The following is a 15253-nucleotide window of genomic DNA, read 5'->3' on the forward strand; positions in this document are numbered from 1 at the left end:
GCAGTTGACTTATTGATTTCATTTTCATACTGTTGGCAGTTGTTCCCGCTGTCATCAACCATCAGCGTTGCCTCCGTTCACGGCCGCATTGATCATCGTACAGGCGATCACAACCAATCACCGGCGAGCGTCATTATCTGCTCTCGCTCTTTCTCTTGTCTTCTTCTTTTGTTGCTCGTCTGTCTCGTATTGTTTGCTCTGTGGGTTATATTTTGTAATCTAGCCATTCAGCGCTCCGGTGAAATATCAACCCGGTACATTGAAGTATTTAGGTAGTGAATTTTGTTTTTTCTTTCTCTTTTTTTCTCTCTCTCTCTCTCTCTTTAAGTTTTCTGGAGAAAGAAATGGTCAAAGTCAGATGGAAAGCTGAGGGGTTTAAAAGAAAAGTGCGTCACACACCTTTCACAAGAAACGATCACAACCTCACTCTTCTTTTTACCGTCTCTGACAGTGACTGCACCCCCACCACTCTGTCCACTCCAGCCTGTTGTGGAACTTTCCCTTACTTTTCCTTTCACGTCCCCATGCTTCCTTCCTTCCTTCCTTTTCTCTCGCTCCCCCCATTTAGTACCCTCCCTGTCTTTTGTTGCGTTGCAGTGTTCGATCGAACGGCACATCAGGCCAAATCTAGAGCCTCTGCTTCGTCTTTTATCTGCTTCGTGGCCCTCAGAAGCCTCAAAGCTTTCAAGCGAGGTGCGAGTCGGGGGGGGGGGGGAAGAAGGGGTAGAGCGAGGGTACTTGCAATTGTCCTCCTGAGGGAGGCATTTTCACCAGCTTTTGTACAACTCGCTGACCTTTCTGAGCACCACCGCGACCGCCGGCTCGCGCCACAAGACCCCCTGCTCCCTCTTCTCGCGTTCTGGGGGGGGGGGGGGGGGGGGTCCGATAATAATTCCCCACAGCCCTGTATTGTGTTCTGTTGAAAGACAGCACGGCTGCATCAGCAATTGGCACACTCGGTTGTTTTTTGTTTTTTTCCCAGGCGCATTTCACACCAATATTCTGGTAAGCATTTCATCGCCCCCTCTGTGGTGCGCTTAGCAAGAGGTTTTGTTGAACTGGGACCACCAGCTGAGATAAGAGAGGACAGCAGCAGGGCTTTGAGGTGGCTTTCTCACTGGCTTTTTTTCTTATTTTGTTCACTGCCTCAAAGCAGGCCGCAACATTATCGGAACAGTCCACTTTATACAAGCTCTCTTTTGTGTCCCGTTGTCCGTCTACCCCACCTCCTTTTCCTTTATGAGTCGAGGCCTGCCTCTGCTTTGTGATTGCTTTCCAATTCACACCATGTACTCCCGAAGAGATTGATTTTTTGTTTTTGTTTTTTTTCTTTCTTTTCTCTGGACTTTTTGTAAATAAATAAATAAATGCCATTGTGTCATTGTTTTTTCCCCCCCCCAGATCTGTGTTGACAGGTTCACTGTCATGAGAAACTTTGAAATTGCTCCTTTTTTGTTGTTTTTTATCCAATACCACCACCCTTCTCCCCATTCCTACTTGTCTGCATACGGATTTGATGATTTTTCTTGTGTTTTCTATCATTTTTAATTGAATAGCTTTGGGTTTTGGATTTATTGATTTTTATTTTATGAAAAAATAATGAACGTATCAATTGATAATGAAGTTCTGCAGTAGTTGTGGAGGCTGAGGCTGAGTATCTAGGTAGCCTGAAATGAACTTTGTTAGTGGAGACAATCTCCGCAGTACATGTTCTCCTCCGCATTCCCCCTCCACCTCCATGCCTCCATCCCTCAGCAGTGGAGTGGTCAGGCCTATCAACCGCAGAGCCTCAGCCCATCACCTGGGAGCCCCAATTGCCTGCCAGTCATCAGATAAAATGGATTTCCAATTGAGTCAAGGCTCCGAGGCCGGGTCAGGCAGAATGGAGAGCGGGCAGACTTCTGCTGCTCGTCTACCTCTCCTGACTTTGTTTGTTGTTAGTTGTTTTTTTCCCTTCTTATTCTTTCTATCTCCTACTGTGTTCAGGCCCTGTCCCTCGTCTTCTCTCCCCCGCTCCCCTCACTCGGTCTGATCTGCTGGCCGGGTCCACGTTAAATGGAAATAGGCTCGTTGTAAAAGCCCACATAGCCAAGGCGTTATCTAGGAGGCAGCGTGGTGTTAGCCCTAGAAGGACTTCTTAGTGCATGACTGCTTGAACCCAGGATGGATCTTCAATTAGAGCAGCAGGTGGGAAATCCATTAGTTTGTTAGTGGGCTGAGTTGTGAGTTTTTAACCAGTTTCTTTTCTTTTTTATACAGTAAAAGTGCACAGATCATTTCAGAACCGCTCGCAGTACTATTTGCTTTTACTTGAACAGACCAAGTTGCCTTCTCATTCATGAGTATCCCCACTAGGTTATGCAACACTTTATACTCTAATAGATTCATCGTTAAGTTAATTAATCGGGCAACAATTCCAAACCGGCTGCTCAAATGTGAGGATTTGCTCCCCTTTGCTACGTGTTATATATTCGTAAATGTAATATCTTTGGGTTTTGGACAAATTGATTAATTGAAAGAATGATTGCTGATTACTTGATAATGAAAATCGTTATTATTAGTTGCTCTTCTCGTTCCTGTATTTCTGATAGGACGCAATCCCCTCCATTATTTTCCACTGCTATTGAATTGCTTCAGCATGGACATTTTTCTATATTTCTTCAGCGAATATATATATATATATATATATATATATATATATATATATATATATATATATATATATTAGTCATATCTAAAGCCAATCCATTAATCAGTGTGAGGGCAGCGATACCAAATGGAGAAGGTCTTTTGAGGGACTCACAGAGGTAAGCAAAGGTAATGAAAGGTCCATTCTCTTGTTGTTCTGGGGTCTCATTCATAACTGTGTATATATACTGCGTATGAACAAAATCGGGCCTGAAAGAGGCATACGCTCCCACGCAAAAGTTGTGATCTATAAAAACAAACTTGTCGGAAGAATGTGCGCATTATCATCACCTGTACGATAACATCAAAGAGTGTGAAAGAACTGCAGAACCGAGCGTCATAGTTTTTCAATCGTCTTCTAATACTGTGCATACATCACCAAGTATAATTTGAGTTTTCGTAAAGTTTTTGTGAGTAAAATCGCTGCATCGCTGACTTTATTCTTTCATGTGTGGTTTATTCCATCGAGACAGATGCAGCGTGCAGCACGCAGACAAACTAAAAGAGATATCTGATGCGAGTATCAGAGCTCGCTGGAGGAACCGCGGTGGCTGTCACGCACTCTGCCTTCTGCAGTCACATCAGCCGTCATCTCCATCACCTGAACAGAAAGGAACGACGTCTGGAAATAGAGCCGCTGACAGCGCTCGCTCAGTCCCACCGGTCCCTCGTCGTCGCTCCTAATCATAATGACATAAGATGAGTAAATAAATAAATATATTGTATTCACTTATCAAACTTCCTTTTTTAAAAAAAAAAAAAAATGCTATCCAGGGTTGTGGGGACGCTGATTGTCGCAATCATTTTGAAAGCAATCTGTGTGATTGCTGTAAACACTCATAAAAGGAAGAATTAGGAGGTAACGAGTGTCCGGGGATCCCTTCCTCCACCAGCACTTTGATTTCTGTGTCAAAGCAATTATTTTTCTCTTTCTTCCTCTCGGTAGTTTATTCGCTGCAGAGAACCACTGATCAGCGAGCTCATTTTGATGCATCAACATTCATATGGTGCTTCGCATTGACCAGTTATGGTTGAATGAGGGTTTGTAGAGGGCGGGATGAGTGGCGGAACCAGACGCACACATTTACACTTTAGCTGTTTGGGGATTTACACAAGGATATTGCAGGCGTATTGCAAGGTTTTATGAATCAGAATTTTCTTTGGGCTTCCGTGCATTTTCTCCTTTCAACGTACGCAAACATTTAGTGTTTTTATAATTGAGACCCCTGAAGCTTCAAACATATCCCTATATTTGTATAAGTAGGTAAAGTTTGCCCAGTTGTCATGGAGAATTGTAGAAAATGGCCTTGTCAGCCTTGGAAATGACATATGATCTCAAAGGCCATTTTTACGGAGAACAGATCTGTGTTCAGAGATGTGTATTCATAAATACTCTCTCAGTTTAGGTTTTGAACCATCTTCAAAGCACTATCATTTTCTTATTCTAGAAAGCAAAGGAGGTTTTATTTCCTTTTTTTTTTTGAATTGTACATCTACATATTTGTGGAGGTTTATTTAAAAGGAGATATTTATGTACTTTATTTAAATCTTGAACGTTACAGCCACAGTGCAAGACGCAAGGGACTCACTGACACATGGAGGGCCGCATCTACAGATCAGCCATATTGTTTTGTTGTTTTTTAAGGCATTTCTTTGGTCTCTAACCACCCTGCTAACAACCCTCTCCAGCGACATTATTTTTAATACACAGATTGCGATTCTCAAGTGTCAACTACCTCCGGTACTAGAGCATTTAGTGAGGTTAATCTCATCAAATTTTAATGAATATTTTTTTCAAGGAGAAAAGTATTTGCGTTTGTCATTCTTTCATCCATAAACACCTCCTTCTTGTCCCCAGTAAAGAGTGGATGAGAGGAGAACAGGTGATATGTCGGGGCAAAAGAATGGGAAGAGAAGGGAAGGTGAGGAGAGGAAATCAGAGGGATGAGATGAGAGGACGGAAGAGGCGGGCCGTATTGATCACCCTGCTCTGTGAGTCTCTCTGTGGTTTTAATGGTTTGAATTTCACAGCTGGAGGGAACTCTGCGGTGCTTAGAACAGATACCGTGCCCTCTACACACACACTCACATACAGTACATAAATGCAGTCTGCCCACCTGCTGGCTGGATTCTGGTCAATGCACCTCGAGCCTTGAGCCCTCATTTAGCTCAGTGCACGGTTCCACACGGGTCAGTAACGGGCTTCAGTGGGGCCGGTAGTCGTTCTGAATCAGCCCTCCTGCCTGCTGCTGTCCAGCCTCTAAAGCCAAGCAGGGCCGAGCCCGATCGATTTGTGACTGGCACACAAAGAGATTTTAGTGTTGGCTTTGTGGTACCGTAACAAACCATGGATTAATAATAGATGTAACTCCTAGTTAGCATATTGACTGACATTTTTTTGTTGTTATTTTTCTTAATCAAAGAAACCATGAACATGTCTGTCGGTGTTACAGGCGTGCGTTACACATTTTCACCGTTATAAATCTAAAAATGTGCAAAACCAAAATACTCGCTTTTTCTGGAAGCCTCATCCTCAGTTTTCCCAACGCAGTAGATCAAATGGTTACAAGTGCTTTACATAGTCAAAAAAAAGCTTTGAAATTAAATCTGAGGAAATTTACCAAAAGTAATATTTAAAAAAAATAGAAGACGATAAGAATAAAAGCAAAGACATGTTGAAAAGAAAATGATGGTGCAATGTGTAATACCTAGCCACATGCTCCAGTGATATAGGGGGCAGCATTTCACCTCCATTAGTGTTGCCATACAATATAAATGTATAGTCATCAGTAAATGTAAATAGGCGTCCTGGCAACGGGGAGGTCGGGTCAAGTGTGCCGGGTGTTTTGTTCTTTCTCGTTTCTGCCTCTTTGGATTTAATCCAACAAACAAACAAAATGAAAAAGGCAAACGGACGATGGATGTGTTATTGACGAGTCCTCATGCTGGACTGAGCGGACACTACGGGGACTCTCCAGGAACAAGTGGTCATCGGCGGACTGGGCCCAGCTGGTCAGCGTGCACACTTCAGTGGATATCTAAAAGAATACACTGACGTCATTGACACAACACTGTACCATCGTCACATTCTGTTGAGAATGTTGGTTCATTTACAAAAATGTTTTAAAGAAAAATTATGGCCAGATCTTACACATTGCACCGTTTAATTCAAACAATTATTTTAAATATATATTTTGAGAAGTGATTTACAAGGGAAGTGGCAATTCAGCATTAACATTAATCTGCCGCTAATGGCTTTGAACCATGAAGTATTTTAAAAGTAATCAGTAGAAACTCGGTGATGGGAGGCTAAAACAGGGCTGACATGATCTTACCTTCTGGTATTTGTTCAAAGCTGAGCTGTTTAGTTGTTTTGGGATTAACCCTGCATTCAAAGAAGTATCTAACTGAGATGACATAAAAGCACGAGTGAGCTTCCTGAGATCAGGTTGACTGAGAAAAGACCAGATTCTTTGGATGCCCCTCAGCTGATGAAACATGATTGAACGATCCAGTGCAACCTGCTTTTCAAACGAAAGGTCACTGTCAAATATAACACTCGGGTTTCTCGCTGCAGGTTTTTAACATTCATCGACATCAGGTTTTTTTGGGGCGGGGGACCAAAGAGAGTTGTTTCAGATTTGTTTTCATATAGCCTGAAGAAGGTTTGGGGACATCTAGCACTCCCAGTACATGGTGTACCCATGCTCAGGGCTCTTTGGGACTGTGCTGAGGCCCAGTGGTGCTTTCACTTCAATTCTAATGTCGGCATGCTAACATGTGCTTAATCACAACATGCTGACATGCTGCTGGTTGCCCTCTTCACCATCTGAGTTGCATGCTAACATTTGCAAATTAGCAGGGAGCAAAAAGTACAACTGAAGCTGACGGGAAGGTCATTAGTTTATCAGGTATTTAAACAGTATTTAAAGTAATGGACAACGTAAAAGATGTGACCTGATGATGGTGCCAGATAAAAAGCCGTAGAATCACCAAAGTTATTGCAACTTTCTGTTCTGGGGGGGACATGAATCTCCACCAAATGTCATGGCCAACCTTGCAATAGAGTTGTTGAGACAATTAATTCAAAACGGAAAATGTCAAACTCATAATGGCGCTAGAGGAAAAGTCAAGGGATCATCAAAGTCATGACAATTTGTCATCCGGGGACCATTAATGTCCGTGCAAACCTTGGCGGCAATTCATCCAATATTTGTAGAGATATTCCAGTCCATCTCAAAGTGTTGGACCACCTGACATCGGTACCCTTGGCATTAGCAACAGTAGTGGGACGTGTCTGACGCCACAGCTCAGAAAAGAACAGTGATCTTGATACAGCGACACTTCTGCTCCATTTGATAAAGACTATTACTGATTAATGACGACATTACAGTCTTATACAATAGGGGTCAAACAAACGATGACACATCAGGACACACAAACGGCAAATAGAATATACCGAGCCACCCCAACTTGTGAAGAGAAAGCGATTGGAATGGTAAACGTTGATCAAGAGTGTCGTTGCAGCGACTTCACAGTCTGTTGAACGTCGAGTTCAAATTCCAGTTTATAAACCACAAGATTCCCCCCATTTGTTTTGTTTTTTATACAACACAATCAGACATCATCATGATCATTATTGTTGCTCTTTCTGAGAATCTGTCTCTAGTTATGGATCAGACAATATTTTAACGACTTTGTGTGGGTCAGTGGTTGGCAGTTTAATCCCCGCCCTAGTCGATGTGTCCTTGAGCAAGACACTTAACCCTGAATTGTTCCCTGTAGCTGTTCTACAGTGTATGAATGTAACATGGTTGTAAGTCGCTAAATGACATGTAAACATCTCAACTGTTGGATGGATTGCCATGACAAGGAGGAGCAGTTGGTGATCCCCAACATGAGGTTGGAGTATTTGCTTCTTGGTGAAATGTCTTGACTGTCGGATGGATGGCCACAGAGATGCTCGATGCCCAGGGGACAAATCTTCATAACTACATTATTAGTGATGGATGTCATGTCGTGCCACCAGCAAGTCAAAGTGTTCACGATCAACTTGGCCCTCAACATTCCACAAAGGTTCCTGGCTATAAGACAATGTATCCTCATGACTGTTGTGATCCCCACACTTTTCCTTCCACGACCCCTCGCGGTTGACTTGAACAATAGATATCTCTCGATAGATTTGTGGTGTGCTCACTCTGTGACTGATGTTATTTTGGTTTCAGCAGACTAAATATGAATCCCTCTCTGGCACAACCCTTCCTGTAGCTGGTCCCGTCCGTTTTCTTCACAAACTCCATCGCCACAATTTGCTCGACCTCAGTAAATCCAGTGGAATTATAATCGCACTCTGTTGACATGTTTCCACAAATCATTTGCAGGATCCTCCCTGAAAGGAATATGTGAGAGAGGCTGAATGTTGGGAGCTGAATGCATCACATCTGCATCTGACAAAAAACCGACCACGTAGTCAGGGTTGAGCCTTTCCTTGGTAATCGGCTTATATAATCACAGCTACGAGCCATTTTCGATATTGGCTTTCTTGAAACACAAGTAAGTAATAACTAATAAGGCTTCAAAGAATGCATTGCCCTTCTCATTGAAGGCCAATCCCTTACTTTTGAACATCCATGAGCGTCCACTTCTTAATCTATAACTCGATAGTTTCTGTTGGGACCGCTAACAAGGTATATCACCTAGCTTTTATTAATCTTTATGACTCCAAGGTTATCGAAATAGGTCTACATGCTGCCACAAGCGCTCCGCTAGTTGGCTGGTTAGATATGTCGTCTCTCTCTCTCTCTCAGAAACATCTTGCCAGGGTTTCGTGGTGTTAATTGATCACAGCCAGTTCATGGGTGAAGGCCCCTCACAGTATTTAATATGAGGTCCTACACTGAAGCTTGGAACACGGTGTCAGACCTGTTGGGTTCTCTCAGGGTGATGAAGTGCTGGGATTTCAAGGACCTCATTGATCTTCGGTTGGGAGATGTGAGGTTGCACTGCTTAGATCAATTGCATAGAGCTGTTTTCAAGTTAGTAGGCTATAGCGCTCTTGGAGGTCTTTGCATCTCCCGCACATGAACTGACTGTGGGGGTGTTCAGAGAGCATGAATGAGAATGTACCTGAATTTATTTGAAATGGGTTTCGGATAGATCTCATGCATAATAACGGCCGGGCCACACTGCCTGCGTGAGCTCGGAAGTTTGCCTTTCATAATGGCCGATTAATTTCATTACAAATGTCTTAAATATGTATCGCCGTTCTCCATAGTGAGGGACACTTTTGCTGGGAATATCTGCTTTGCGTGATTACTTTGGGATAAGAATCTATACAACATGAAATGGCGCTCAAATTATCGATTTTCATTTAGCTTTTTCTTTTGAAAGCAAAAAAAAAAAAACGCAGTGAAAGTGTTATTTTTCAAAGGCCTAAACAGCAACAAACATGGCTCCATCTTTCTTTCAACACATTTAGACTTTTAACCGAGACAATCACAGAAAGGAGGACCGAGCGCCGGGTGCGTAGAGAGCGTGACAGAGACGGGAAGAGAGGAAGATGGACTTAACGCAACACATTTCTGTAAGTTATTAGTAATAACAATTTGAAAGTCCATTCCCCAACTTCTAGTGCATTGGTAAAACAAATTAAAATCCTTCAAATCATTTAGTATGTCAAGGGGAACAAGTCTTATAAAAATTGCAACAACAAATACCAAACACAGACTGCATCAACAAATGAGTTTTCAAGTTGAGAAAAGTTCTCATCTTGTCTACTTCCTGTTGTTGCAGCATGAAAAGGCCTCTGAAGAAGCGACGTGGACAGTCGACCGGTTCTCCCCTCTCCATTAGAGATAATCCCTACTATCAGCGGCTCTGACCTTTCAGTTGTGTCCAGGTGCAGCTGGGGAAAGCATGCACAAGGCATGGCGGCGCTTGCTCCTAAGAGCATTTCAAAGGTCGGAGGGTGTGGCAAGAGTGCAGATGGACTAATTAGCAATTCTTTTTTTTATTTTTCTCTTCTCTTAGAACCTGCTGGTCAACCACGGATGATGAGAGGGAGGAAAAGGTCATCCGACGTCGGCTTTTACTTTGGCACTAAGAGCGGCACTCGCCGTGTTCCCGTTTTAAAATTATGAGAGAGTGGCTTTTCTGTTCGCATGCTTTGTTTTAAAAACATTCTCATAATGGTATTTATCTGCAGTGTCATCCAGTACAGAGTGCTCTGTTTATTTTTGCACTGCTACATTTTACTAGGAAGCTTTTGAAAGAGAAATGAGTGTGCTTTCAATTCCCGTCATTCACATGTTCAGGGTTTCTAAGACTGTAAAGATCCATTCAGGGTCAGTCCTCCATTTTCTGAAATTCAGTCAATGTCCTCTGCTTCCTTTGTTGGGATGAAACAAGGAAATCAGGACTGTCCTGGTTTTGGTGACTGAAAAAAACAGAAGTAATTAGTTTTCTTGTTTTTGAGCTTCATATTTTTTCTTTAAACAACACAGGAGTAAAAGCTCACGCTGGATTTAGGCCATGTCCTAAATCCATCAGACCTGTAGTGTATGAATTTATTAAACGCTTCATATCCTGTGAGAATCTTGTTTGTGTCGTCATTTTTTCTTCCGGACTACTAAACCAGCTTATGTGTATTTTATTATATATTTATTTTAATGTTAAAGCTTTACATTTTTCAAAGGGATTAATTGTGATCCTTCAAGAGAAACGCGTTATTTCTTTCTCACTGATGGAGGCCGCACTGAGAAATGGCAGACGGGGGTTCACTCGGGCTTGTTCTCCGTAATGTGGACGGTTCCGCGTGGGACAACGCGCTCAACGAGGTTCCTGCACGGATACGAAGAAGGGAGGTTGGAGAAACATTTCAAAACAAACGATGGCGCTGAAGAAGCTCGTCTACAAACGGAGCCGGGTTACCAACTCCGTTATTATCGACTGCTCTTTTTAAACGGCTCGAGTTTGTTTGGCTGCCTCCGTGCAGGACGGGATGCACGTACTGTGGCGTTGAGAGGAAATCTATCATCACCTAATGGGTTCAAGCAGGCCCCGTTGGAGGAATCACTTCTATGAATATGAAAAACAAATGTGCAGTATATTCATATCAGCAGCTTTTACTTGTGTCGTATGTCCCCATCCTATAAAAACATCAAATCAGAGAATAAAAAAATAAAAAACGTGAAGAAATGGTATGTTTTAGTGTTGGGCAGCACAGGGCGATGCAACAGATGCTCGGCGATGAACTTTGAACCAGAGACCTTTTTTTCAAAAAAAAGTAGTGTATTTGTAATTGACATCCATTTCAATTAAAGATTCTTAGAAACAGTGAAACGGTCTTGCAGCCGGGCGGCGCTGCAATAAGGAGGCAGGAGAAGAAGGCCGCTGCCCTCTGACCTGGAGCTCAGTGAGAAGCAAATAATGTTAGTTTTAAAACACAAAACGCCTTTTTGGAACATATTCTAAATCACCTGTTGTTTTCAAAAAGCTGTATGGACTTCTTCATGTCGACTGCCTGACTCCTCCAGCAGCGATACCCCTCCCTCCCCCCTGAGCAGCACTGACGTCCACCCAGGTGTGCAGTAATGTACCTGATTGACTTCATGTAACACGTGTGGCTCGTGTGGCTCACGTGGCTCTCGTGGCTCACGTGGCTCTCCGCTCGGGCTTAGTCTTCCTCGAGTTGCAGCGTTTCACGTCTGGAGGCGAGGCGGCGGTAATTGGCCTCGAACGCTGCGCTGCCACGCGACTCGCCGTCGAGCTGTTGCGCGCGTGCGTGCGCACACACACACACGGTCTGGGCATTAGCGGCTAATCTTTATAAAAAATAAATGACACGAGGGGGGCGGGGGGGTCGCGCAGATGTTGCTACGGTAACGGTACGAAAAACGAGAGAAGCGAAGAAGACGACGCACGTCCCCTCCCTCCTCCTCCCTCCCCCTCCCTCTCTCTGTTGATCCAGTGTCATACCCAATTACCACCGAAAGGAGGGGAGCGGGTTAGTACCCAGAATACAGAGAGGAAGAGAGGAGCATTCCGGTGTCTGCTGGAACCTTTCGTGCCGAGGTAAACACCCCCCGCCTGTCATCACGCGTCCAACGCACGAGGGAAGGTTGAAAACCTCTCATCTGCAGCGTCAAGAGAACGCATGCGCGAGCCAGGTGAACATTTCAGTGTGTGTCAACCTCCGAGAGACTCGGCTGCTGCTGCGCACGCACGCGGCCCCTGCACTCTACAACGCTGGGACAAGTGTATTTGTTGTGTTGTGTCGGTAGAAATATGAATGCTTTTTTTCCCCCCTTCACAAATCTTTCTCCTTGTGAAATTCCACCTAAAAACAGATGGATATGTTGGTGGACGGACGTGACGGCGACTTGGTATCTGACAGCCTGGGAATGGGAAAATACACACGCATACAGACCATAATACATGAAGTATACAAACCTAAAATTGAAGCGCTGTAATATGAAATGGTAAAACGGAATCATTTAAGAATTTTGAAAAAACACGTTTCTTTTATTTTGATACTCTGTAATAATTGCTTATTTTTTTCCTCAAAGCAATTTGTCTCACCGCCCATTTGAAACGAGACGCACAAATACACAAGATGTACACGTGCACACGCACGCACACACAGACACACACACCTGCCACAAGGGAAATCAATGACTCTTTCTGTTATCTCATCCCTCCATCAGATTATCAGAAACACATCTATTACTCCGACACTCCATCTCTGTGTGTGTGTGTGTGTGTGTGTGCTGCGCGCTCTGCAGAGGCCTCCCTCACTCCACTGCTCTTCCGATTAAAGACTTCCACCTCTCTAATGCCATTAGACGGGTTAGTAAAAAGCAGATCGAGGTTGAGGGGGTGGGGGGGAGAAGAAGAACAACGTGACGGTCTGCTTAACCTCCGCCGTCTGACGGAGCGGGCGAACGTGCGGCAGGAGAACGATTTAATCCCTCTGTAGTAGCCCGGATTAGTCCTGCGATTCATCACCGCCTCGCTCTTTTCTCTCCCCTCTCATCCCTTTCTTCATTCCCCCTTTCTGTCTCGGTAATGCGTCTGGTACTGAGTGGCTTAATGCGCTTTAATGTGGTGACTTCCCTTTTTCCGCCTATTGTCATTACTCTCTCTTAGGGACAAAGGCGCTGCTGTAGTGGAGCTAAAATGGTGCTGTCTAAATAAATAAGTGTCCGTGAGCAGTAAGCACTTGTGCCAAAATGATGTTGAAATACCCATATTAAAGAAAACAGTCCCAAATTGCCACTTCAAAGACATACTTTTTAAAATTATTTTAAGAAACCTACTCATTCTTTCCCAGAGTGAGATAAGAAGATACACACCAATCTCACGCCTGGTTCAACTTATCAGGCAGCGTGTCAGTTTAGTACGGAAGTTATGCAACAAATCTAGGCTTTAACGAATCACCGTTGACCTGGTTTCACGAGGGACGTGAACGGAGGTCTTCTGGGTGAAAGTCAGTCAATTCAGTTGGTTGTAGCGACGCGACTGGGTTTCCATTGGAGCGTCGTGTCGATACACAAGCATGAGATTGCGAAGAGAAAGGAGTGACATGTAACAGGTAAATAGCGTGTGTGTGGTTTGACCCCTTATTGGGGGCTCACTTTCTGGCCAGTGCAACTTTTTGTAAAATCCATGATAGCGTTGGCGCGCCCCGTTCCCTCGTGGGCGGTCGTAATGTGACCCGCCGCGTGTGAGATGACGTGTGTGACGGACGGAGAGCGACCCTCAGCCCGCCGTCCTTGTCAAATGGGAACAAACCGACTCCCATCCGCCTGCTGTCAGAATGTTTCGCTCTCACAGCCGCTGTCGGGTGGCTCACATTAAATGGCATCCACCTTGTTAGGCCAACAAAAACAAATTCTGATTTGTTGCCTCCTTTTTATTCGTGGTTTGGGAAAGCAAAGGGGGAATTGAAATGTGTCCTGTCCACCGGCCTCGTTATAACTGGACAAGTTGTCTCTGCTGAGGATTCCCGGGTTATGGGACGATTCCCTCTGGGGCCACATGGAGCACAACATAACTGCTTCTTCTTTTAACAAGGTCTGCTTTTCAGTCAATACTTTAGTTTTAAGTGGAGGTGTTTTTAGAACTGGTTATGGAATTCTTTATTTTTTTGTCTGTAAGATATTGAAATACAGTTTCAGATTTTGGAGTCTATTAATTGATTTACTCATTAGCGGTAATGAAAAGCGTTGCAGTGTGAGAACTATAAGGAGACACCGGACAAGCAGCTCCTCAGCTTCGGGCTAAATCCTGATTTAACTTCTGTAATAGGCTTCAACTTTCACATTAAAATGATGAATATATGAATAGAAAATGAATGTTGTGCTTTGACCCTGTAGCAAAGCAGTACAATAAACCAGAGGCAAATAAAGACCCCACCGTAGATTCCATGTTTGCGTTACAATTATTGGTTTTGAGAGCTTCTTTAAACCTCTTTTCTAAATGTGTATCGGGTGGAATTTGGAACTGTTGTTGCACTTATTGTATTCCTCGATCTGCTGCGGATTAAAAGGTACCTCATGTATACATCCAAGGAGATTTATCAACTGCAACCCCACCTTTATGGTATATTGTCTTTCTGCCTATATCATTGTTTTAACATTGGCCATAAAGAGTTTAAAATGATAAGACCCTTTGGCCACAATGCTCTTTGGCAATGCCCGTTCGGTCGCGTCAACCATTTATGTCAAATATTAGACAACTATGAGCTGTATTGCCATAACATTTGACATGCAGGGTCCCCGGAGGATACACCCTGTAGACTGATGACGTTTCACTCTAATCCAGAAGAACACTGACAGATGGGCACAACGTTTCGTGAAGCCATGTTTCCCCGATGATGATCTAATAACACACTGAGGTTGACATGTGTGGTTTTGAATGAACTGTCTCAGTAAGTATTAGATGGCTTTGCATGTCATTTGATGCAAACATTCATGTTCCCCAGGAATTCAACATTATCGTAGTGTATTGTGAGTGTGTGTGTGTGTGACTTGATCATATAGCTTCCACAAAAAAGGATTTTTCTGAAAGTCTTTCTGAAACCATGATGTCCTTTGATGTGCGAGTGTGCGTGGGAGTGTAAATGTGAACGTGCCTGCACCTCTACAGCCACTGGTAGGATCAGATCACGGAGGGATCATCTCAGAAGAGCAGAGAGAAAAGGTGATAATGACTGAGGGGAAACGAACTGGGTTCATGTCTGCTGTGATGACCCACACAGCCCTAATTATAGAGCAACCTCTTTGAGTTGCATCATGCCATAATATGGGTGATCTGTATGGAAGAAGGATTTAACACCACGTTACTAAAGAAAGGAAAGAAGAATGCGACATTTAAAAAAAAAAAAACTGCTACATGATCAGTGTTGGTCCATTTGGGAATTGAAGACTGAAACTAATTTGGGGTTAATTTAGAGTACCATCTCCACTTATTTAAATTCAGACTGATTTAAGGCTTTTCCGACCTTATCTTCAGGAATATTCTCTGATAGGCATGAACAAGAAGTGCCGCAGGGGGAGCCACTGAT

General features: G+C 43.6%; 1 protein-coding gene across 5 annotated transcripts in view; it reads left to right on the forward strand.

Moving 5' to 3' along the window:
- Positions 1-10278, forward strand: part of LOC117733366 (MICOS complex subunit mic25a-like) — a 58794-nt gene extending 48516 nt beyond the window's left edge. For 2 of the 5 annotated variants that reach the window (XR_004609727.1, XR_004609729.1), the window contains 3 exons: positions 3162-4680; positions 9167-9271; positions 9718-10278. Coding sequence is in view for 2 of the 5 variants with exons in the window: in XM_034536961.1 (XP_034392852.1) it covers positions 9718-9741 (24 nt within the window). In the remaining 3 variants the exon portion in view is untranslated. The remainder of the gene's footprint in view (positions 1-3161; positions 4681-9166; positions 9272-9717) is intronic. The other 3 variants (XM_034536961.1, XM_034536962.1, XR_004609728.1) reach the window with 2 other exon arrangements.
- Positions 10279-15253: the final 4975 nt, after the last annotated feature.

The sequence above is a fragment of the Cyclopterus lumpus genome, chromosome 7, assembly GCF_009769545.1.
Source record: "Cyclopterus lumpus isolate fCycLum1 chromosome 7, fCycLum1.pri, whole genome shotgun sequence".
Classification (NCBI taxonomy): Eukaryota; Metazoa; Chordata; class Actinopteri; order Perciformes; family Cyclopteridae; genus Cyclopterus; species Cyclopterus lumpus.